The 24,522-nt window shown below is 46.1% G+C and overlaps 1 protein-coding gene across 1 annotated transcript in view; it reads right to left on the bottom strand.

Moving 5' to 3' along the window:
• LOC119377827 (cytochrome P450 3A24) overlaps window positions 1–24,522 on the bottom strand; it is a 161,051-nt gene that overhangs the window by 76,681 nt on the left and 59,848 nt on the right. Inside the window, exon 9 of the mRNA XM_049411960.1 lies at window positions 12,218–12,326. Within this exon, the coding sequence (XP_049267917.1) occupies window positions 12,218–12,326 (109 nt within the window). The remainder of the gene's footprint in view (window positions 1–12,217; window positions 12,327–24,522) is intronic.

Below are 24,522 nucleotides of genomic sequence, written 5' to 3'. Positions count from 1 at the left end.
GGCCGTTTCGCTAGGACGTAGCTAGCTGTGTGACGAACATAAATAACAGGATAACATAAAATATGACACGCATGTCATGTACATCATGACTTACGTGCCCACGCTCATGGTGCGCGGCGGGCCGTTTCGCTAGCTGATATACCCCAAAATTGTCGCGCGCGACGTGACTATGTGACGAACACAAATAATAGGTGGTAACTGAAAATCATGACACGCACCATGCAGCATGACTTACGTGCCACGCTCGTCGTGCGCTGGCGGCCGTTTCGCTAGCGATATACACCAACATTGGTATCGCGCGACGTGACTGTGTGACGAACACAAGTAACAGGTGTAACTTGAAAATCATGACACGCATGTCATGTACAGCATGATTTACATTCCACTCATGGTGCGCTCGTGGCCGTTCGCTACTTGTAAACACCAAAATTGGTATCGCGCGACGTGACTATGTGACGAACCTAAACAACAGGAGCTAACATGAAAATCATGACACGCATGTCATGTACAGCATGTCTCACGTGCCATGCTCATGGTGCGCCGGCGGCCGTTTCGCTACATTGATATGCACCAAATTGGTATCTCGTGACGTGACTGTGTCACGAACCTAAATAACAGGAGTAACATGAAAATCATGACACGCATGTCATGTACAGCATGACTCACGTGCCCACGCTCATGGTGCGCTGGCGGCTGTTTCGCTAGCTTGATATACACCAAATTGGTATCTCGCGCAGTGACTGTGTGACGAACACAAAAATAAAGGAGTTAACATGACAATCATGACACGCATGTCAGTACAGCATGACTCACGTGCCACGCTCATGGTGCGCCGGCGGCCGTTTCGCTACCTTGATAGCACCAAAATGGTATCTCGCGACGTGACTGTGTCACGAACCTAAATAACAGGAGTTAACATGAAAATCATGACACGCATGTCATGTACAGCATGACTTACGTGCCACGCTCAATGGTGCGCTGGCGGCCGTTTCGCTAGCTTGATATAGACCACAAAATGGGTATCTCGCGACGTGACCTGTGTCACGAACCTAATAACAGGAGTTAACATGACAATCATGACACGCATGTCAGGTACAGCATGATTTACATGCCCGCTCATGGTGCTCTTGCGGCCGTTTCGCTACTCTTGATATATACCAAAATGGTATCGTGCGACGTGACTGTGTGAGGAACACAAATAACAGTGGTAACATGAAAAATATGACACGCATGTCATGCACAGTATGAATTAGTGCCATGCTCATTGGTGCGCTGGCGGCCGTTTTCTAGCTTGATATATACCAAAATTGGTATTGCGCAACGTGACTGCTTCGAACACAAATAACAGGAATTAACACGAAAATCATAACACGTATGTCATGTGCAGCATGACTTACGTGCCACGCTCATGGTGCGCTGGCGGCCGTTTCGCTAGCTTGAATAGACCAAAAATGGTATTGCGCGCCGTCTGTGTGGCGAACATTAAATAACAGGTGGTAACACGAAATCATGACATGCATGTCATGTAGGTATGATTTAGACACCACGCTCATGGTGCACTCACGGCCATTTTGTTAACTGGATATATACCTAAATTGGTATGGCATGACAGGAGTGCCGAACATAAATATCAGGTCACGCATCCTATATATGTGGCACAATATATGTTTCATTAGCATGGCATGTACCAGATTACACGCATGCATGTATGACAATCTCGCGATATATGGCGAACTAGATGTCACGACATGAATGACTTCATTAGCCTCAATGACAAACAAGACGATGTATGCAGCTCTTTGCTGGCTGCTTCGTATTACATCGATTCCCACACTGCGTGGGATCTGCCGATTTTTTACCCACGCTTCGCATTGTAGGCATATGTAAGGTATCAAAATTATGATGATTATTGTGTTGGTATAGACTGAAGTCCGACTGAACGCGAAAGGCAAAAAGAGCCCTCGTATTTCTAATGAAAAAGCTATTTCGTATGAACCCTTGTTAGGACGTTAGGACTCATGACTGACGTAGCCAAAACCGCGTGTTCATATCTAAACACAGCGGTTTTTTATATGCAAATACGATATCGGAAGAACGCATGCTGTTACTGAATATGAAAGGCATGCATGAGACATGTTCTCTATGATGTGGTGTGAGAATCGCCGAGACCGCCTCCTGACGGCATGCCTAAAGGAGGACGCCTAAAGGAGCATGCGCCATGCAGCGGCTGCAAGTTTGGCGAATGAACGGCCACGTGATCTCACGGATGCTGCAAATATAACAGGGTGCTGGATGATTTTTTTTAAACCACTCATGGAGACTGTTGCGGATCACTGTCGGACGACGCGTGCATGCACCATGCACGAGCCGCGCCGCGGCCGTTTAATTTGTTGAAGTCGTGTAGTTGGTGTGTAGCAGCTTCCTCGTGTTTCAACGCATTTGAGACGTTGAAACACATTAAACTGTGTTTTATGATTACCTCCTCCTTTTAACGTTATTACACTACACTTCATTCCGTTAGTCGCCTGTGCTGGCTCGTGAGGGGCTGCTCACGGATCCGCACACTAAACAACTCACTTCCATGGTTACCTGAACACGAAATACGTTACGTCGATTGATTCCTCTGAAATTTTCGTTGCATGGATACGAATTCCGAACCGAAAGACGGAGCAAGACATCCATAGCGAGAAGGTAATACTCGTACTTTCGTGAGATGTAGCAACAGTAGTGCAAGGGACGCTCACCTCGTGCTGGTCCTCGTCTACGGAAAGCTTGAACCTGGCAAGGACTTTAGAAAGAATAAGCTTCATCTCCAGGAGAGCGAAATTTCGGCCCAGACATGCCCTGGGGCCATTTCCGAACGGCTGGAAACTGATTGGGTGGATGTTGGGCTTGTTCTCCGGATTGAACCTGCGCGCGTAGATGCAAACAGGCAGCTCTCGATAACATTCCCTTCACAAACAGCATCGAGCTAATATACGTCGGACATGCAATGTAGGACTCCTCAAAGGGGCAAAGTAAGCAATGAATGAGCTTAGACTCACACAGTGTTGTCCTCCATTTTTTCCTAATATCGCAGCAATCGGATCCACGCTTAAAGATTATTGAACGTCAACACTCGTTTTAGTTATTGACGGGCGGGGTACGGTGTGCAAAACTACATGATAAATGCTCCACCGCTAGCACAGTAATGTGGGGCATACCTCAATTCTTACGACCCCGCCTCTCTCATACATATTAATGACATAGTACTAGTCTTTCACGATTTTGTGTTTACGCCGACACCGCTAACATCTCTTTTTGCTGGTTTATATTTGACGTCAATTGAACAGTTTTCTAAGGCTACAGTAGTTAGCATTGTGGTTGTCAATTATCGTATAATCGCGAGAGATGCCCTATCTTCGCCAGATAACCCACCCCTGTGTTAGACCTATTTGCTATCTTTTTTTTAAAAACACCGATATGTAACCCACCCCTGACAAGCATCGTCCTTTCGATGATACCCTCTTTTAAGCGATGCGGTATATCAACCCGCCCTCGATGGATCAGAACGGAACGGATAGCTTCATGACCGTAGCCACCTTGCTCCGGCCTGTTCCCCTTCCCCTTCCACAAAGCTGAGTAGCAGGTCAGAACATTCATTCAGGACGATCGCTCAGTTTTTTTTTACCGTAATAAAACTCTCTCTGTCTATCTCTCTTCCTGCCAACCACGTGGAACACCGTGCTTGAGAAGGTTGTCGACCTTTTGTTTGACAGTGTGAGTGGCTGTCGTTGGAAGCTTTTAAAGACGAATAACGCGTGTGCATTCTTTGGCCGCTATAGATTTTCAACTTTTAAATGCGAATGCATTTCTTGGGCTATGTGAGGCATCCGGCGTGTCCGCGCGCCTCTCCGCTCTCACTCCCTCTCTCGTGGCAACCAGTGCGGGCGCGCGCGTATCCTTGACCCTAGCAACCGAAGCAGGTGGTGCGGGCGGAGTAGCGGAGAGTGAGTGGAGAGGAGGAGCGCGCTCTGGCGTGTGAGGGCGCTCGCATCGCAGGAGCTCGGCGGAGCTTCCGGTATCCCGCGTGCTTTTTGCCGCTCATTCGCGTGCTTTGCAGTGCTTCGCCGCTCTTCTCTCACCGTTCGCTCTCTTTCCTCCCTGCGCCACCGCCTCAATGCAGTGCGTTTGAAAACGCGTTTGTAGCGTTTGTGCTGCCTTGGCACAGCCTGAAAACACGCGTCTAAACGCGTTTTGTGCTGCATTGAAGGCGGTGGCAATATCCCTGAGGTGATTACGAACGCACGTAGGAAGCGTTCGTTGAAAGAGGCGCCCAAAAGGGAGGACACTTGAGCTCGTCGATGTGTCCAGCTTTACGCCATTAAAATTACTACGCCGGTACTCTCGGCGCAAGAAATGCATTCGCATTTCCTCACGATTCCCTTCGGTGAGGTGGGGGCATTTTTATTACTGCACACCGGACAGTTTTAAAGCATCTAATAGTTTCATCGATTTTCTATTGATTATAGGTGGGCTATCGCTCGGGATTTTACGGCAACGAATGCAAATGGAATGTTAAAAACAATTCATAATTTTCCTTCATAGAATAATTCAATCACTACAATTCCAGGTTACAGTATGATGTGGAAAATTCTTAATACTAATTAATTCATGGCATATTTTGGGAGTATATATTAGCAGTCGCTACACCTGCAGTGGTTAGGTTAACTGCATAAAAATGAAGATAGCCCGTCCGTCCTGCGTAGTGGGCGTATAAGGGCGCTATTATTAAAGGCTGCATTTAGTGAATACATCTTCACCCTGATGTTTTACGTTAGTATTGCTACTGTTTCATCTTAAACATTGTACCTACGCTCTCTGTAATGGTTTTTCTGTTATGACTGCAAAAAAAAAAAGAAAGAAAGAAAGAAAGAAAGAAAGAAAGAAAGAAAGAAAGAAAGAAAGAAAGAAAGAAAGAAAGAAAGAAAGAAAGAAAGAAAGAAAGAAAGAAAGAAAGAAAGAAAGAAAGAAAGAAAGAAATGAAATGAAATAAAAGTTAAGTGCATAATGCTGGAATCGTCAGCTATGGGATTATATAGATGATTGATTTCGCGGACTGCCCGCCTTCGTCGCAGATGTCGTCCAGTTACGCGTTCCTCACCTTTCTGAACACAAGCTCTTTTGAGAAACTATTTCATGCTTTAACTCATTCCACTCTGCTTGCATTTCACCGATAATCGACGATAGTCGAGGGGCCACCTCGACTATCGTTGAACAAGCTCCTTCGGTCAAAGTGGCCGGATTGCAATGCGGGGCGAAATGCAAAAAGAGGCGTAAATGTGCTTAAATTTAGGTGCACGTTAGAGAGCCCCAATCCGGAGACCCCAGCTATTTAAAATAAATGTTTCGCTCACCTTTCGGGGTCGAATATGTCCGGCTCCGGCCACAGTTCCGGGTCCTGGTGAATGCAGGACACTGCTGCCATGACGCTGAGGCCTCTCGGGATCTTCATGCCGTTAAATTCGTAGTCCTTTGCAGGCCGTCGACTCACAAAACTGCATGGTTGTGTGAAGCCGTATCACGCGCTTTCGTCTTAGCCATCTTCGTCGTACCCACTTACAGCTCAGCTCGCAAGTCAAAACAAAGACAACTACAATGAGCAGTGTTACGGAAACTTACTTCAAATACCGTGCGCGAGCGCTATTATGAACACTAGCACTTTGAATGACAATATTCATCGTGAACGCCAGCGTTCAACTGCCGGACGAACACGTCTCTCCGTGATCTCCAAGCCACCCTGTCCTGCGCGAGCCTGGTTCCATTTTATGCCTGGAAGTTTCCTTATTTCATCACCCGACCTAACCACCTACCATTCTCGACTAAGGTTCCCAACCCTTGCTACCCATTCCGTCGCCGCAATAACTGACACTTGGCTGTCTGTCCTTCGTGTAACCTGACCAGCACAGGTCCATTTTTTTTTCTCTTAATGCCACTTAGGATATCGACTGTTCCGGTTTGCTGCATAATCAACGTTCTTTGATCGATAATCTTTGACGATGAATCACTACCAAATAGCTGAACTTTCTCTCAATCCAGCAGAAGGAGCTCCGTTGACTGCAACATATTGTTAGCAAGAGCAACGATAAATTTTGTTTTGGTAAAATTGTTCCGTCTGATCAGGGGGCAAACCGGGCAATATTACCGAAACTCATTTCCGTTACTGCCACCAACTTGGTCATGAAGGTCATCGAACATTGAGCAGAAGGCCCTAGCTGACTCCTCTCCTGACTTCTGCGCAACCTAGACGACTGCTTCTGCATTTTGTGGAGACAAGACGTCCCTCGCCTGCTGCTCATTCTCAACTCGTTAGAAGCAGACATACAATTTACTGCAGAATACGAGTGTGACATCTGCCTTCCTTTCCTCGACGTTCGCGCACGATGAACCGGAACTGAACTCTTGTTTGCTGTGCAAGGGAAGGCGACCTATACGTGCCGCTGCCGGAATTTTAATTTTTTCTACCCGGCTTGCCACAAGTCATCCCTTGTCACATCCCTCGTGACGCGGGCAACACGAATCGGCTCAATACGTAACCGCTCAAGTGAGGACGAAATGAGGAAGTAACTTAAGACAATTCGTCACGAGCTATCCAGTAACAGGCAGCCCAAGATGTCTGTTGACAAAATTGAAGCTCGTGTCCTCCATCCCAAGCTATCTCAAGGCAGGTCGTTTGGAAGACGCGCTGGCGTTCCATACGTTCCTACGTACGACACGTGTCAAAGAAGCTTCTACAGCAGAGCTGTTATGCTCGAGGTTTGCCGTGTGTCGTAGATAAAATAATAATCATCATCATGAACCGGCACGCGCTCTCTTCATCCTCTGTTTCATTTTCTTCCTCTCCTGCTTCGCTGCCAAAACACGTGCGCCGATTTGTCTGGCGTGGGATGCAATAACTCCAATGGGCGAGAGAACGAGTAAAGATAGAGAGAGAGAGAAAGGAAGGGAAGAAAGAGAGAGAAAGAGAGAGAAAGAAAGAAATATAAATAAACAGAGACGAAAAGAAAAAAGAGAAAGCATTGCCATGTATAGCATAGTACAGCAAGAAGGGGGGGGGGGGTGAAGAGAGAGGTGAGAGGGTAATAGCCCAGCCAAGCCAGGACCAGCTAAGTGCCCACCAGCTCTGCTGTAACCCAGCCTTGCGCGACTTAGTGCAAGGTGCGCTAATTTTTAAGCCGCATCTTTCACGATACCATCTTCGAACAGTGCTCACGCCGTTCAACAAACTGCGAAATCAGCTTGTTAATGTGAAAGATCGACTAGACAGCAGGAATTGCCGCGGTGTTGTTATAAGACACCATGCGTAGACTGCAACTCCAGTTACATTGGCGAAACCGGCAAGTTTACAACAAGATTTAAAAAAAAAAACACATAAGGGGTGCCTCCAACAATAAAAAAGCGTCAAACGCCCTTGCCGAGCAGCCGATAATCAGTCGCCGCGTCGATTGGGAAGACACTGTTACGATAGCTAAGGGGAAGAACCCAATGGCACAACTACTATTGGAATCTTTATTTATTCAAACGACTGACGACGCTATAAACAGGACTCATGGAAATCTGCCTACTAACTACACCCGTTCCCTACGTCGTATATTGAAATAATAAGCGACTTGCTGTTTTTGTCCGCCTTACATTGATCAAGGAACCCGTGCGGGCACCGAAACGTCTCTGCGTGTTTATTCTTTCTTTTTTCACTTTGACTTAGTGAGTTTCCGCTAACTTCTTCGTCAGAATCTTAGTCCATGTGCCCGTGAATTCAATAATAATAATACCGGGGGTTTTACGTGCCCAAACCAGGATGTTATTATGAAGGACGCCGTAGTGAAGGGCTCCAGAAATTTTGGCCACCGGGGGTTTTTTAACGTTCATTTAAATCTAAGTGCACGGGCGTCTAGCATTTTCGCCTCCGTGGAAAGGCGACCGCCACGGCCGGGATCGAACCCGCGACCTGCGGGTAAGCAGCCGATCACCATAATCACTGTACCACTGTGGCGGCTCCGTGAATTCAAGTGCGCCCTGTTTAGCTCTATGTTGGCTATTATAATTCGAAGGACCGAGATGAGTGCGCGAGGAGGTTTCAGGACTTCTGCTCGAATATCTGTGACACTAAACTTATGTATTTTGTAAAAGACTGATGCGTAGTGAAAGGGGCAAAATGGTGGATAGATCACCGGTTCAGAGAGCCAGGTCGATTCTGCCTACAGAAAACACCTAAACCAACCGACATAGCAACCTGAGTGAGTTCGGTTAGATAAAGCATAATGTAATTTTAATAATTTTACGTGCGAAAATGATAATGACTAGATGACGCCAATGCGGGTTCTTCCCATTTGCTTTGGCCACCTTGGCATCTTTATTGAGCATCGAAAGAAAGGCACACGAGCTTTTTTTTGTATGCCGTCGGGAATCGAACCAGCAACCTCGCATCAACAGCGCGCAACGCCAGAACCACTGAGTGAACACGGCGGGTGAGTCCCACTGGATCTAGTATTTGATAGACTAAGTCTAAGAGAACCTGGCTTGGCCTCAGTTCGGTGAACCTCAGTCCTTGAAAGGGCAGACCAGCTAACAGCTGGGAAAGGCTCGCAGAAAAAAAAAAGTGACATAGAAAACAGAAGCAGGTAGAGTAAGATTGATGGACTAACAACCGAATTTATTCTTGAAAACCGCAACCGCACAGACCAATGACCTATGCGTAGCAACACTGCAACTCAACTCAAGGCAACCCATTACTTCTACAAGCGCCAAGCTATGCCAAAAAAAAAGCCAAGTTCTTTGTTTGTTAAAAACACAAACGTTACTCTGACGCATTTGTCACGACCCAGTTTGTAGACATGAAAAGATTCGATAATCTTTCTTCTTCTATGCGTCCTAGCATTTCAAGCTATTGACATGTCGTTCCGGAAAAAAAAAGGAAGAAATATTATCCGACTACTCCAGGGTAGAATCGCATGCTTTCGTTCAAGACCATGTCCAGATAAGCCATTTCCGAGACATTCTTCTGCGTGAACTTGCCCTAAAGAATAGACAAGTGCATGAATTAAGTATACACAAATTTTCCGCTGTTTAGTTTGACGCAAAGAGAACATTTGTTCGAAAGTGACGAACACTGCGTTGGTGCGAGTTGGAAGACAACAGGGCAATATCTACTTTCTGGACGCGGCCGCAACAACAAAATCTACACTTTCGCATTGCTTGCCTTTGGGCGTTGAAAGGCGTTTATGTCACAAAATTATTTTGATATCGCCCTCCCACACCTTTACAAGGACATGTGCTGAGCAATAGAGAACACTTGGCGGCTGTTAAGCCTTTACGTTAACATACTGCAGTGGGGAACATGAAATCTAGGAAAGCGCAGACAAACACTAATTGTACCACTGCATTTTCATTAGGGAAAGCAGTAACTTGTGTAAAAATCGCAAAGCATATCAACGTGCTCAACTGAAGAAATCAAGCGTTTCAAAATAGAAAAATAAATAGTAAAAAGTGCTACGCAACAGAGGCAGATAACCTTCACTAAAAGTAAAATGTTAGACGTACAAAAAAAAAAGAAGAATATTAAAGAAAAGATTATGTTTCTCAGACACGAAGTTCTTTTCTCTTTTTTTTTTCTCATTTGTTTCAAACAGAACGCGATGCTCAGCATAGGATCGAATGTGCAGCAATATTTACAAGAAATTGCAAGTATGTCACACGTTTGCTCTCGTGCTGCTATGCTCGAGGACGCGGGTTTGATTCCCGGTCGGGGCGGCCGCAGTTCGATGTGGGCGAAATTCAACAGCAGCAATGTACTTAGATTAAGGCGCACGTTAAGGAAAGCCAGTTGGCCAGAATGATTCCGCGACGTGCGTCATAATCGTATCGTGGTGTTGGTCCATAGCAGCCTAGGATTTAATTTTTAACAGGTGAATTTTTTGTATGCGTCGAATATCTGCCTGGCCTTCGTTATTTTTATAGGAATTACGACTTAAACCACTGCGAGACGCCCCGAATGTACGGTATTACCGCTACAATTATTTAGCCTCCCTTCAATGGCGGTGACAATAAGTGGATCACCCCAGTATAGTCTCGTCCCTGCACGCTTCATTCCGTTAGTCCACGAGCTAGATCAGCTCGAGCTTGATTGTTACATAACAGCAGAACAACACAACGCAAAGGTGAAACAAGGACAGAGAAAGCAAGGCAACACAAGCCCTTTCGCTGTGTTGCCACCTTTGTCCCTGTCTCAAGTTTGTGCTCTTTCTCTGCCTTTTAGACCTCCGCGATCGAAGTGGCGACGTGATGCCGTGTTGACGTCTTGTACACTTCTCTTGATATGCCGACAGTATATTGCCGCTTTTTCTGGCAAAAGACCGCACGGCTTACATTTGACAACCCGTTCGGCTTCCTCGTCCGCGTGTGTACTGTTTACTCATTAATTTATGGAAGCCAATTTGTTTGCGCCCTTAATTCACCAAAAAGTGACTTACAGCCGCGCAATCTCTGCAATCCAATGCACGGCAAATGAGTGGCCTTTCGAAGGGTGCTCTCGTATAGCATGCGTAAGAGTCACGAGGAATCACGAAATTTTGTTGCATGCTTCATGGACAAATTAGTAGAAATACTGTCACACGCTGTTTCAGTCGACGCTTAAACTTAAAGCCGCGACAGGCAACCTCGTATGGATACACGAGAGCTAACGCGGATAACAACGATGAAGAGCGCACATAGCTATCCGACTACACAACTTTCCTCCTGCATTAAAGCGGTCAGTGAGGCCGTACGTTAGAAGATGTAGCAATGGTATGCCTTCAAGCGAGAAACAAGGCGATAAATTTTCATATTGCAGCAGCCGTATATGAAAAGACCGATGCGATAGTTATACGGCACAAATGCTTTGTAAGTAGCTTCCCCGCTTCTCTCATTTCGAAATCTAGAAGAAGAACTAATTGCGCGCGATTAGTTCGACCTCAAGAACACCATGCATCTTGCTCAACGTCCGAACTGTTATAAGGCAAGCAAGCTGTTCACTTCAGTGCTCAGTTTTCATTAGAACATTGTGTCGTTAAAAATTTCGTAAGGCAATATTTCCGCCAATCACGGTGCGAGGATATCATTAGCGATTGAAGCCGGCTGAAGAATGAGAAAACGCACTTGCGAATGAGAGGTTTTGTGAATTTGGCCACAGACGTTTTCTTTTGTATCAATCTAATCCTGCGTAACATTTCGCGTATGAACTACGCTTTCAGTATGACTTTTAATTAACACACTGCATTATATTAACGGGAGAAAGACCGGGATGTTACAATTCAGATTTTGTCTTTTGAACTGGTACAACATATCTCTGTTCTCATCAATTTGTTCATAGCTACGTAGCGATATCATTTGTGTGTTGTTGAATATGCTTTTTGTATAATTGTTTTTTAATGACAGCTAACAGACAATAATGCCAAGGAACGTATAGGGGATGGTATTTGTAGTAATCATAATATAAATGTGAAGAAAGTAAAGTGGACGAAGAGATAACTTGCCCCGGCAGGGACCGAACCTGCAACCTTCGAATAACGCGTCTGATGCTCTACCAATTGAGCTACGGCGGCGGTCATCTTCCCTTCCACTTTATGGAGTATATATATATATATATATATATATATATATATATATATATATATATATATGTGTGTGTGTGTGTGTGTGTGTGTGTGTGTGTGTGTGTGTGTGTGTGTGTGTGTGTGTGTGTGTGTGTGTGTGTGTGTGTGCTTTTAAACCTGGGAGTGTTATTCAGCTCCGATCGGCGCCGACTAACACTCCCAGGTTTAAAGGCACAGATATCTAACAAAGAAAAACGAGCCGTTAAAATTCCCGTTTTTTACTTAGCATTTTAGTGTCTTTCCTATAATTGGTGCCGCTGTAAATCGTTTTATAGATCTTTTACTGTGAGCTCTATTACTGTGTTACTTTTCGTGTGTAGCCCAGACCTTGCGAAAGACGCATGCGTTGACGTAGGCAAGCAACCGGCTCCCATCCAATTTCAGAATGACTGACGCAGCCCCGTTACGATTGTAGAAACAAAAGGCCTACCATTTGCGGTTGCACAAGTTGGCGCACTTCTCGCGAATTTCAATATGAAGGTTATGACCACGACGCAAAGATGGAGACTTTAAAATAAAGTAATGAAAAATAAAGTTGTTTTGCTCACATCTCTCTTCAGCACACGCAAGATCTCCGCACGAAGTTTGTCTTGGACCTCTGGATGTCGCGCAATCAGGTGCAGAGTCATGCCCATCGTGTTGGGGGTGGCTTCCATACTGCGCAGCAGTGGACGAAGTCAGCGCTCAAACATTTTGCACTCACAGTGTCGTTCTCATCTCTCTGTTCACAGTGAGGACATCATGCACCAAGAAGAAACGATCTCGACACCGAAAATGTGGTGCACTTTCCTGCTACTTTGCCGCTGTCTAAAAAAGTAAAAAAAAGTAAAAAAGCGACAAAAAAAAACGGCTCTTCTCTCTTGCGAGAAGCATTGTGCAGTTTGCATTGCTGCTAGCCACGAGCTATTGATACACGTCTGGAAAAGGAAATAACAAAGTGTAGCTTCGCTGTTAGAAGGAAGCGCTGCACTGCGTTCGTTCCTCACTTTTGTTCAGGCATGGCAAAGATATACAGTCCGGGAAAGAACCAACGACGTCGCATTTTGGGGAGTAGGACAGCACGCCCGTCAAAAGTGGTTGTGCCCTTGTCTGAAAAACACTCAACATCCCTCCGCAGTGAACTCCAGCCCGCCGACCGCTTGAATCTCCCACCGTACCAGGGGCGTAGGCAGAAATTTTTTTCGGGGGGGGGGGGGGGGGCACCTCCTTGATCTGTAGTGGGGACGAGCAGGCAGATGTTGTGGTCGAGTGTCATTTTCTGCTCTGTATGCTATGGCAAAAAAAAAATTCGGGGGGGGGGGGGGCACGGGCCCGGTGTGCCCTAACGTGGCTACGCCCCTGCGCCGTACTGCACATTTGGAAAGCAGGCTGCTTAGTTTTTTCCCACCAGGTCCCCGGCGAGAGAACCTTCGAACGCATAACTTCGGGCTTCTCTGTCGCACTTATAGGGCCTATTCTCGACACCAGCTATACATTTTGGCATGCATCACGAGCACCTTTTGGAGCACTCCTATACTCGACGTTGACGTCCCCTCACTTGACATAGAGACTGGCACCAGTGAATATGCCATAGATTTAACAGTACGCCGCCAAACCACCACGATGAACTCCTTGCTCTTGGGTTCCTAATTACCCCAATGTCGAGATGGCGAGAAGCAAGTGTTGCCGAAGCCTGCCTTCACACCAACACCATATTTTCCTGGAATTGGCGGCTTTTGCACAGAAGACAACGCTTCTTGTAAAACGCAGACCTCTTCAACGCCTGCTACACAGGGTCAAATGCGTATCACAATACTTTTCAGCACAAATGAAACCGTCAACTCAAAGGCCCCATCCAGGTACATCTAGCCTTTGGGCGCCATGTGAAGACGCTTCGGACATTTACGGCACTTCTCTTGGAGCTCTCGAACTTACTGGCAGCTGATGTTGAACCGCATCGGTTGGCCGCTGAACTTCTGTCTTGCGTGACTGAACAAAATCGCATCGTACCATTTCTTGTGTATGAGGGCATACAGGGAGGCCACATTGCGAACAATATACAGGGTGTTTTTTCTAAAATATACGGATTTTTTATAAAAATTCTATGACAGCCAGGCTCCTGTCGTTTTCGCACATGAACTCTGTGTCGAGGTGGAAATACTTTCCCGCAGTTAAAATGACGTTGACGCCACTAAATAACCAAGACCCGTTAATTAACTTCCTAATTGTTAACTTGACAGCAGTTGTGTATATTAGGAAGCTGTAGTACATGATAATTTATATGGCATACCAATTTCTTTATAAACCACAAAGGATGCACGTAGTTCGAGATATTCATAATGGAATTTCAAGGGCGAAATGAAAACTGATCACGCCCGGCGCGCACATAGCGCGGCTGAACACCGGAACGACCCGTGACAGGCAAGTGACGAAATTTGAATGAAGGTGCGCCGAAGCAGAATCTGGTCAGAAAAATCGGCAAGCATTCTGAAATACACAAGTAGCCAGTTTAACGTTTGCGTGCGATGGGTGGTGCTTATCTGTTTCTTTCTTAGGCTAAGTATTTCCGCCTCGATGTCGAATTCGTGCGCGAAAACGACAGGTGCCTAACTGTCACATGATTTTTACAAAAGAATCTCTATTATCTAAACAAAAAACCCTGTGTATTGTTCGGAATCAGAAGTTGTCTGCAATTAACCCTGAGGCAAGACAGCATTTGCTCTCGTCACATTTAGAGGACACTCACTGCCAAACGCCTAGTTTTCGCCCTAAGCTTCATAACGCGGATGTACCCCTGCAAAGCACGACTTGCATTTGCTCTTCCTGCCACCTTTTCGGTCACGAAATCAATGTAGCCATACGTCCCAATTTTGCAAAGCCAATGTGCTATACACGCGGCCTGGTGAAGAGTTATGAGGATCGATGTGTAACGGCCGCCTTCATGTGGGAATGTAAAGACACACACAATGGCGACTCCAGATGCACCATCGAATATATATATATATATTATATATATATATATAATATATATATATAGATATATTACTATATATATATATGATATCTTATATAATATATATGTATATATATATATAATATATATATATATATAATCTAATATATATATAATATATATATAATATATAATATATATATATAAGAAGTCACAGTTTCGCCGCAAAGGCGAAGCAATATGACGCGAAAAACGACAAGCAGCTCGAAACTTGCAGTGCGCTGCTCAAGCACAAAGGATGCACGAAAAAAAAAAATTTAACACAGGACGAGAGCGAACTAACAACTGTCAAAGATCGACACTTAAAGCGCGCAGCTCAAACACAAAGAAGGACGCACGAAACGAACGCACAGGTATACACAGGACGAGCGCGAACTAACAACTGTCACAATTGTAACTTCTTTGTGTTTGAGCAGCGCGCTCCTTTCGCAAACGCGGCCGCTACAGCGACCGAAGTGACCTTCGTGCACTGTGTAACTTCAACGCAAACATGGCGGTGAAAGCACAAGACGTACAAACCGCCCCCATCACGAGATAAGCGCGCGCGCCCGGGCGACCACGCCCTGTAGGGCAAAGTACAGGTGGTAGAGGCCGGAGGCGCGCGCGCATCGCAATCAGCGGGGCGACGACCTTTAAAGGGGCCCTCCAACACTATTCAACCCCCCCCCCCCCCCCATTCAATAGTCAATAGAACGCACATAAGATACCCTAGCGAGCATCTACGAAGACAACACAGCTACCTTGCTCCTCGAAAAGAAAAGCAGTAGAATTGCGAAAGGGAAAGGTGTGAGGCAAGCAGATACGATCTCTTTCATGTTGTTCACTGCACGGTTAGAAGAGTTCAAAACACTCGATTCAGAAGAAATAGTAATAAAGAATAATGGAGAATATCTAAGCAACCTATGATTTGCAGATGGCATAGCAGTATCAGCAGTGATGGCGACGAAGTGCACAAAAATGGTCGAGGATCTAAACCGAGGAATTGCTGAAGTGGGGTTAAATGTGAATATGTGAAAGACAAAGATAATGCGCAGCAGCCTGGAGAAAGAGAAAGAGCTAATGATTGGCAACCAACTTCTGAAGTTTGTACAAGAGTATGTATACCCTAGCCAATTACCGACAGGCGACTCATGAAAAGGAAATCCACTGAAGAATCACGATGGGCTGGAGTGCTCATGGCAGATACTCCGAAATCATGACACGCGGTTTACCGCTCTCTCTAGAGCGGAAAGTGTGCAACCATGATATACGGCCAGTACAGTAAAATGTAACTTGAAGGAACGCTAGTAAAGCGAACTACTTGTAGGAACATTTTTTGAGGCGAAAGCCTGAATGCCTCATCAAACGCGAAAATTGGTCGTCGGCGTCAACACAAGTGATGCAAAAAATCATCATCGCGTGATGACGTCACCATACGACGTCATCATGACGTCATAGATCGCCAAATTTTGTGACGTCATCATGAAGTCACATGACATCGTCGCTTGGTCAAAGGGGGCCGATCCTGGAAGCAGCGCAAAGCCATGTTAGGTGCAGAAGGACTTCGGAGAGGGCGAGGGAGGATAAATAATCGACTGGGAAGCAAAAAAGAAGACGACGGCTTTTGCCTTCGAGTCGTCTTAGGTGAATGACCCTGTGAGTTTTTTTTAAGTGCCCCCCCCCCCTCCCCCCGGAAGCGCCATTGAACTCAATGCTAACTGGCTTCAGTTTACGAAATTCAGCGCATAAAGCGTTAATGAGGGTTGCCAGGTTTGGCTACTTTGCGCCAATTTGTCTACTTTCTGAGGCCGGTGGCGGCAGAAGAACACGTCTTGGCTACTTGGCTACTTTTTGGCTACTTTCTTCTTTCCACGATTTGAGCCAAATTATCGATATCTGGTGGTCTTAGCCGCTGGCGTTCGATTATGTGGCGTCAAAACATGGCTGCCAAAGCGTGCTTCTGACTTGCAGAATTGAATCGAATACTTGCACTACACAAAAAATGAATATTAAATAAATGAATGGATCAGTGGCCTTAGCCGGGGTAAGGGTAGAGGTGATCAAATAAATATAAGAAAAACTACACGTTTATAACCTGCCCGTCAAACAGGCCTCGCTCACAAAAACAAAATAAAAAGCCGTTAGATACGTGGCTGCGACTCAAAGAAAACTTGCATGGTGCTTAATTTGCAGGCCCCTTATTGCTGAACCCGACTTATAACCATTTGATTGGAAGGGAACAGGACAACTGAAAGCGCTCCGCATCTAGGGCGCTCTGCAGTCGTTGACATTAGAAATGGTATATCCGATGAACCGCTTGTCATTTGGTAGTATTAGGTACTGACCGCGACTCTGGAATATTAACTGCTCGGACTTCGTCATCGCACAAGAAATTATTGGGAAAGTGACTACAGCTTATGCTTCAATCCCAGCAACTAGGATTTTGAGCTCACTCATACCGTGTACACTATTTTCTATTCTCGTTATCAAGTCCTTTTAAGAAAAGTTATGCACATTCAGAGATATTCAGGGAATTCAGGGATTAAGTCAGATTCAGGGAACTGCACAGAACCTCAATCTTTTTCTCGGAACTCTCTCTCCCCCCTTTGTATGCGCACAGACTACACTCCGCTGCAAAGCGTTGGGTCAAGGACCGCTGCAACATGTCCACAGTCCCCCCTGAGGAAGGAACCGGGCTGGTTCCGAAATGTTACGTTACTTTGGTTGGAGTTCAATTAAAACTTTTTTTTCAGACGCATAAACAGAGTGTCGGTTTTTGCAGCAGTGCAACAAACATCGTCGTCCTGCATGAAATGATCGCTAAAGTCAACAGTTTATGCTTTAATCTCAGTAATTATGAATTGGAATGTTCCGTGCTCAACTAATTTATGTTTCTGCCGAAAGACTTTGGCATGTAGTCCTTCAAATAAAAAAATTGCAGTGGCTTAGCTCGGCTATGCCAGGATATATGTAGCGTTAGCAAAGGTTGAGCTGATTATTCTTAGCTTTCCAGATTGTCTAGGATTATGAGCCTTCTGTTCATTCTTCGTACGCTGAACCGCTAATTGCCAGGCAACTACTTCGGGATCCGATGAGATAAGCTTCTCGGCTCTTCTGCACCGTCGAGCAACATTTGCCCTCGCCTTCTCCATGGCGTTACACACCTGCAAACGCCAGTCAGAGGCGCTATCAAGCGGCCTCAGCGCAGTGTCAGACGGCGACTGCACAGCGAAGGCGAATAGCTGCGCGCGCGCCGGCGCCACTGTGCATCACTCCTCTCGAATGCGGCGCAGACCAGCAGCGGCGAGCCGCGCGCGGCGGTGGCGGAGTCTGCGCGCGCGCCGGCGCCAGCGTGTCTGCCGCGCCTACGACGCCACTCCTCCCGAACGCGCAGACCAGCAGCGGCGAGCCGCGCGCGGCGGTGTCGGAGAGCGCGTGAGATGCCAGCTCCGGTGACCCACCTGTGTGACATCGCTGATCCTCGCGCATGCGCAGCACGGCTCATGACGCTCCACGCAAAATCGGCTCCGGCTAGGCAAGTGTAGCTAACGCTACAAAACATGGAAGCTGTTTCCAAGCACGCCTGGCTACTTTTGGCTGCTTTTGCTGTCCTGGGCTCAAGTTGGCTACTTTTTGGCTAGTTCTTCAAATTTTCTGGCTATTTTTTCTGTTTTCGACCTGGTAACCCTGACCTAGTGTTCAAGGCCAGGGTTCAAGGCCAGGGCCAGGTTTACTCGCTTTCGAAGCGCAAGGACCCGGGTTCAAACCCCAGCCCCGGAAAGAAAATTTATCTTGTTTTATTTCTTTGGTAGCTGCTGGTGAGTAGGATTTTTTGGAACACCACCAGCTACACAGGTCAGCCGACACAGGCTTCACTTGAAAATGTAGGCAGCTTGCACTAAGTCGCTCACGGCTGGGTCACAGCGGAGCTGGTGATCTGCTATCTAGTCCCTGCTTGGCTAAGTTGTTGCTAGGTTTCGCTAAGTGTTGCTAGGTCTTGCTAAATGTTCTTAGGTAATTCTAGGTACTGCCAAGATTTGCTAAGTTACGCTATTTCCCAAGTTTCATCAAGCCCAACCAGCTCTTCCGTTCTGGTCGGTCCCCCTCCTCGATCACCTCTCTACATTAAAGGCTCGTCCACACCGAAAACTCATGAGGTTCATGATGATGGTTTTCTGTCGGCTCTGCACGCCATAACGAAAAGCTTAACAGTTCGACTGTAAAAATGGCAGCAGAATCGAGGTTCCTTTTTAAATATACATATAGTGGAGCTCCTTCGCATCTTCGTCTTTCACGAAATGCTCAGATTCGCACAAATTGAGACACCAGAAGTGGAAATCGGAAGTGAACCTAAAACCGGATTTGCGCAATCGCAAGTTAGTTCTGTTACAAAGCAGAACCGAGCAGCTGCACCAATATCCACGGTCACCGAAACCCCAGGAGGCTCGCAATTGCCCACTTCTTATCGTGCTACGCACGACTGGGAACAGAACAGAAGCTTCACGGAAGGATCAATGGAGTGTGCGCGAAGAACCGAAATTTCCAAGAGGGCCTGTTAACAGGCCCTACACTTAGGAGAAGAATCAACGCAACTAATGTTTTTTTTTTTATTAAATGTGTTTAAGGAGAGGTTGGTGCCTATACATGGCTCCGACTACTCCTCTTCCCCTACTTATTAATTAGCGTCACGAACTTATAAATAAAAGTAAATTATTGTAAAACTCACTCACGGCAATGTCCTTTTAAAAGGAATGTTCTCATGTCATGCATAATGTCCACGTGTCGACAACAATGTTCACACACAATACACACAAGAAACATTCGCACTTTGCCGAAGAGTTCATCTCACAGTCCTTTGTATAATGCGATCACACAACAGTCGCTGGGCCCTTGCCCGCACTTTAAACACAGCTGTCTTGAATAACAAGAGGCAACGCGAAACATGTGTCTAGAGGTATATCAATGTGAAGAATAATTACAAATGTGAATCAGTATCTTTTTGATATTTCCGACTTCTAAAAACTGTACCAGGGCGCGTGCAGCAATGTCTTGAAAAGTTTCTGTTGGCCATGGACCCAAAAATTTTGCTAATGATAGCTAATGATCCAATCTGTTTAGTTTTTCTAAGAATTTTTTACGGGGAGCAGCATAATTTTTGCAGTGTAGAAGGAGCTGTAATGTTCTACCTAAAAACAAAAACAATTTCACTTTTGGGAAATGCGGCTAGGTATAAGGTTCTTTGGGGGAGTATAGCGCAACGGCAACAAGGGCAAAACAAAGCGACGTGGACAAGCGCTGGCTTCCAAGAGAAATTTACTATTGAACACATTGGAATATATAAAAACAGAAAGTGATGCTATGATTATCTCGAACAAATCAGATAAAACTAAGGCCGTGTTCTTGCTATTGCTCAGAACACTCTCGAAGATGCCTTACTAACAAGCCCGCGCAACCGCTTTGACGGGAATAAATATTCAAAAAGAAATGATGCTTGCTGACACCGCAGCATAAAAAAAAGGCCTCAACAAAGTAATAAAGACATGTCATAGCAGCAAGTGTGGTGCGATACACTTAAAGGAGTACTGACACGATTTTGAAGTGCAGCAAAACGGACGTTTTTGGTTTCCTTGGCATGTAGTGTTAACGCTCTCCCCACACCACATCCGGGCAACACGTATAAATATTTAAGTTTGATTTTAAAGTTTTCATCTCCCAGCATCTGCAAGGCAGCTTCACCGCATGGAGAGCCCTATGACGTTTCAAGTCAGCTCACTTGGTTTGCGAAATCTGGGTTCTGCATGCAGCCTAGATCACAGAAATCGCTGTCGGAGGCACTGGACGACAGTTCACTCATCATGAACCACGTTCGACTGACAGCAAAGGACAGCAGGTGCATATTTCGTGGGTTGCAGTCTGCCCGTGACGTCACGGGCAGACTTGACACGTCACTATGAAGCCGCCCTCTCGAAACCGAAACCGAAACTGCTGGTTGAAAGAAGCGGTATTAAAAATATATGCAATGCATCCCCAGGCACCAGGACACTTTTTTTAGGGTTCTCGACAACCGTGCTTTCATTTAGAGCAACAACCCGAAAAATTTTAAAATTCATGTCAGTACTCCTTTAAAAAAAGAGTGACATGCGGCGAAAAGGCTGTATCTCAATTTCCGCTAGAAATATCAGTGAATTCCCAATAATGTGATGTTCACGAGAACCGAAAAAAAGAGAAAAACTTCGAGTGGAATGAGCCAGAGGTGAAGCAAAACTCGAGAAAGAAAAGTACCTTTATTGGTCTTAAAACAGCCAGTATTTTATGAAATGCATTCTGTCATTATTATTTTTTTTATTGATATGATATATAAGGAGATGTTGGCGCACTATTATCTTTGACTGCTGTTGCTCGCCGAATCACTCTGCTGAAAGGTTTGCTTCCTGCAAATGTCTCCAAAGGCTTTTACAGCGAAGCGGTCAATAGCTAGTCTAAACGTCCGCGTTGGCTGCAGAAAACTCCTAGCGGTTATGTTCCACAGAAATTGGGCAAGCCCTGCTACTCAGCACTGGCCCACTAGAAATGAAGAAGACGTCCGCAGGTAACGACGTATATATGCACCACAGCAATGAGGCGAATCCCACTAGTCACCATTGGTCCATTGAAATGAGAAAGACTTTATTGAACTGACGTGTGTTTTACTGGCAAAATGCTTCTTCTCTACGTTAATATTGGCACCACTGCACCCCTCGTTGATGGTGACTATGCGAAGCCCGTGAGGATAAGTATTCGAAGCTCGGCATAAAAGGTGCGCCAGCTGCGACACGTACGTACACGTTTATTAAAAACATTACACAGCTTCACCGATCGACCATCTTCTTCACGGAGAGGAAGGGCCGATGATCTTGAGGTGCGAAGCATTTCAGGGGACCGGCTTGTCGTCTATCCATCTCATGTGGCGCGATCACGCTCAGAGTAGAGCGCTCCATACAGCCCATAACACGGCTAGCAATTATCAAACCCTGGTTAAAACGAACGAACAAGGTATAAAATAATATAATTTACAAAATAGCCGAGAAGTAGCCGCATTAATTAACTTAAGATCGCTAAATCGTTTCGGAAACATGGGGCTGACCCTGGCGGGGCCAGTTCCCCCACTCATGTCATCAAACTGCTGTGACGTCGAGAACTGCACACGTTGCTCACGGTCGCGGAAAAACGCCGTCTTGTTGGAGGCCATCTTGTCGAGCGACCAACAGACAAGCGTGCTCAACTGAGGCTGCCGAACCATTGCCGTTGATGCGATGGCAGTTGAACGAAATCAGGGCTCATCGTCTTACGTGTGGCCATCGCCTAAACACAATTTCAACGTTCCAAGGAAGTAGACGCCACGAAAGCGAGTACAGTCGGTGTCATCGGACCATTCCCAGGAGGAGGAATAAACTTTGATAGGAAATAGTGTTCCCAAATTTGGGAATGGTCTAGCTGGGTCCCCATCTAGACCATTCCCAGGATTTGAGGACATCTGCACGTGGCGCCATTTCTCGTCGGCTGCACTGGCACGCTGCCGTAACTGAATGGAAAATAGGCGAAAAAGAATATCTGAAAAAAAAAAAACTAGTCATAAAAACTGACCCCCGGTTTTGTACTGCAGATACCCATTGCAACATTAAAATTTCGCATTAGTGAACATCTAAATCATTGGTAATTTTTTTGCGCGGCAATCAGTCGCATATTTATCTTACCACTTTGGTAGATGCCACCCTCTGAGAATAAATTTCAGTGAGGAAAGGAGTGCTGTTTTTCTGCGCAAGTGCCAAGAAACCTGACTGTTTGCTGTACACTTGGCCAAGCTCTTCACCGTAATTTATGTTGTTGTAAAAATGACATTCTAATGAGCAGATCTCTCAAAGGGTGCCTGAAACCGTTATCTGAATTTGTATCAGCGTTTAGACTGCAGCATGATCAACCTATTCGCCCCTTTAATTAAGCGACAAATCTTGCGTCAATGAAGTTAGGGGTGGTTGGCTGTTACCCTCCTTCTAGCACTGCTTTCCCTCCACAAGTCGTCAAGTGAGCAGCCGTCGCTGGCCACGGCGCGCCTCCCGCGTCCGCAGCTTTGAGCGAAAATTCCACTTTTAGTGAAGTTTTTTTAAAGCAAATGGTTTTACTTTGGAAATCCACGGGCGGCCGATCAGGAACTGCACAATTAGAAATCCTACGTAAAGGCAACGAGGCATTTCCCAAATTTTATAGCATATAGTGTGGTTATTCCCGTTTCTCCACTTTTGTGGATGCATTAAATGGACTGACAACCAATTTTTGCATGTGTTTTCTTTATTGAAACAGAGAGCTTACCAGTCAGCGTGTCTAATCATGGAGGCTGAACAAAAGGTGATCGTGGCGAAACATTTTTTGATGAAAATCTTACGAACTGCAGCGCCGACGAAATCGTAGACGCAACACATGCTACAAACAGTGGCAGGTGAGAGCGATAGCGGTTCGTGTTCGTGCGCCGTGGTTCTTTGCACATGCGTATGCAACACGCGCAAAGGCAGCGCCGCTGCTTAGTGTCAACTCGTTTTCCTACGGACGACCGTGCCAACGCAGCACCTCGACTCGAATGACTTTGGCGAAACACGTACTGACTGGTTTTATCGCTTTAATGCATTAGTTCTTCTACCGCTCCCTAGAGGGCACCAGGGTTATATCAGTTTAATGCTTCGAATACACATTTGAGGCATTAAAGTGATAAAGTCCCTGGTGCAGTGGTGGAAGAACCAATATATTAAAGTTAGTCCTTCCACCACTCCCGAGAGGGCACCAGTGTTGCGAGGTTTGTCTGCAGACCTCTTAGTCGTAATTCGTCACAGTTATTTCTCTTCAGCAGTGATTGCGACGAATTATAGGATTCTAGAAGACCTAAACAGAGAAAGTAATATGCTAGGGTTAAATCTGAATACGCGAAAGACAGTGGCGTAGGTAGAATTTTTCTTTTTTTGGGGGGGGGGGGGGGGGCATCTCCTCTATCTGAAGTGGGGGCCGGGCAGGCTGATGTGGTCCGAGTGTTATATTCTGCAAAAAAAAATCGGGGGGGGGGGGACACGGGCCCGATGTGCCACCCCCTGGCTACACCAGTGGCGACAGACAAAGATAATGAAGCCTGGCGAAAGAGAAAGGGTTCGTTATTGGGCTACAACCTCGTCCGTATGTACAAGAGTATGTATATCTCGGCTAATTACTGACAGGGGATCTTACTCATGAAAAGGAAGAATAAGGATGGGCTGGAGAACAGAAGAATAAGGATGGGCTGGAGCGCTTACGGGCTAACAGTCCCAAATAACGACAGGCAATTTGCCGCTGTCCCTCAAGCGAAGTGTACAAGCTATTGTATACTGCCAGTACTAACATTTTAAAGTGATTAGGAATTGGAATACCCGCCGGCCGCGAAAGTTAGCTATAATTCGTCGTGCTTCCGGCGAGATTCGCGTCTTGGCGAAGTAACGGAGTCGGGCTTTAGAGTCGCTGACTATATTTTTGTCTTATGTGGAAGCTGCTGCTAGGGCTATGGCTGTTTACTCGGCCACCTCAGCTTTGTTAGTCAGATACAACTTAAGAGCTCAGCGGCATTTCCTCCTCAAAGGCGGATGCACACAAGCCTGCACCAATGGGCGTGCAATACAGACTGACGTCATGAGCCGGACGGCCGATGACCCCACCTTGGGTGAACAGGCCCAAGTGCATGAACGGGACTATTTATTTAGTAGCGGAGGCAATCGGCTGCCGAACTTCGGTCGTCTGGGCGGGGCCTCTCCGGACTTCTTAAGCTGTACCCGACTATAGCACGGCCAGTATGGAGGCGCTCGCTCGCTCCCGTCTTTTACGGCCTGAGCA

The sequence above is a fragment of the Rhipicephalus sanguineus genome, chromosome 1, assembly GCF_013339695.2.
Source record: "Rhipicephalus sanguineus isolate Rsan-2018 chromosome 1, BIME_Rsan_1.4, whole genome shotgun sequence".
In the NCBI taxonomy this organism is placed as follows: domain Eukaryota; kingdom Metazoa; phylum Arthropoda; class Arachnida; order Ixodida; family Ixodidae; genus Rhipicephalus; species Rhipicephalus sanguineus.
The sequence above is the reverse complement of the archived record's forward strand: the minus strand, read 5'-3'. Positions and strand labels throughout refer to the sequence as shown.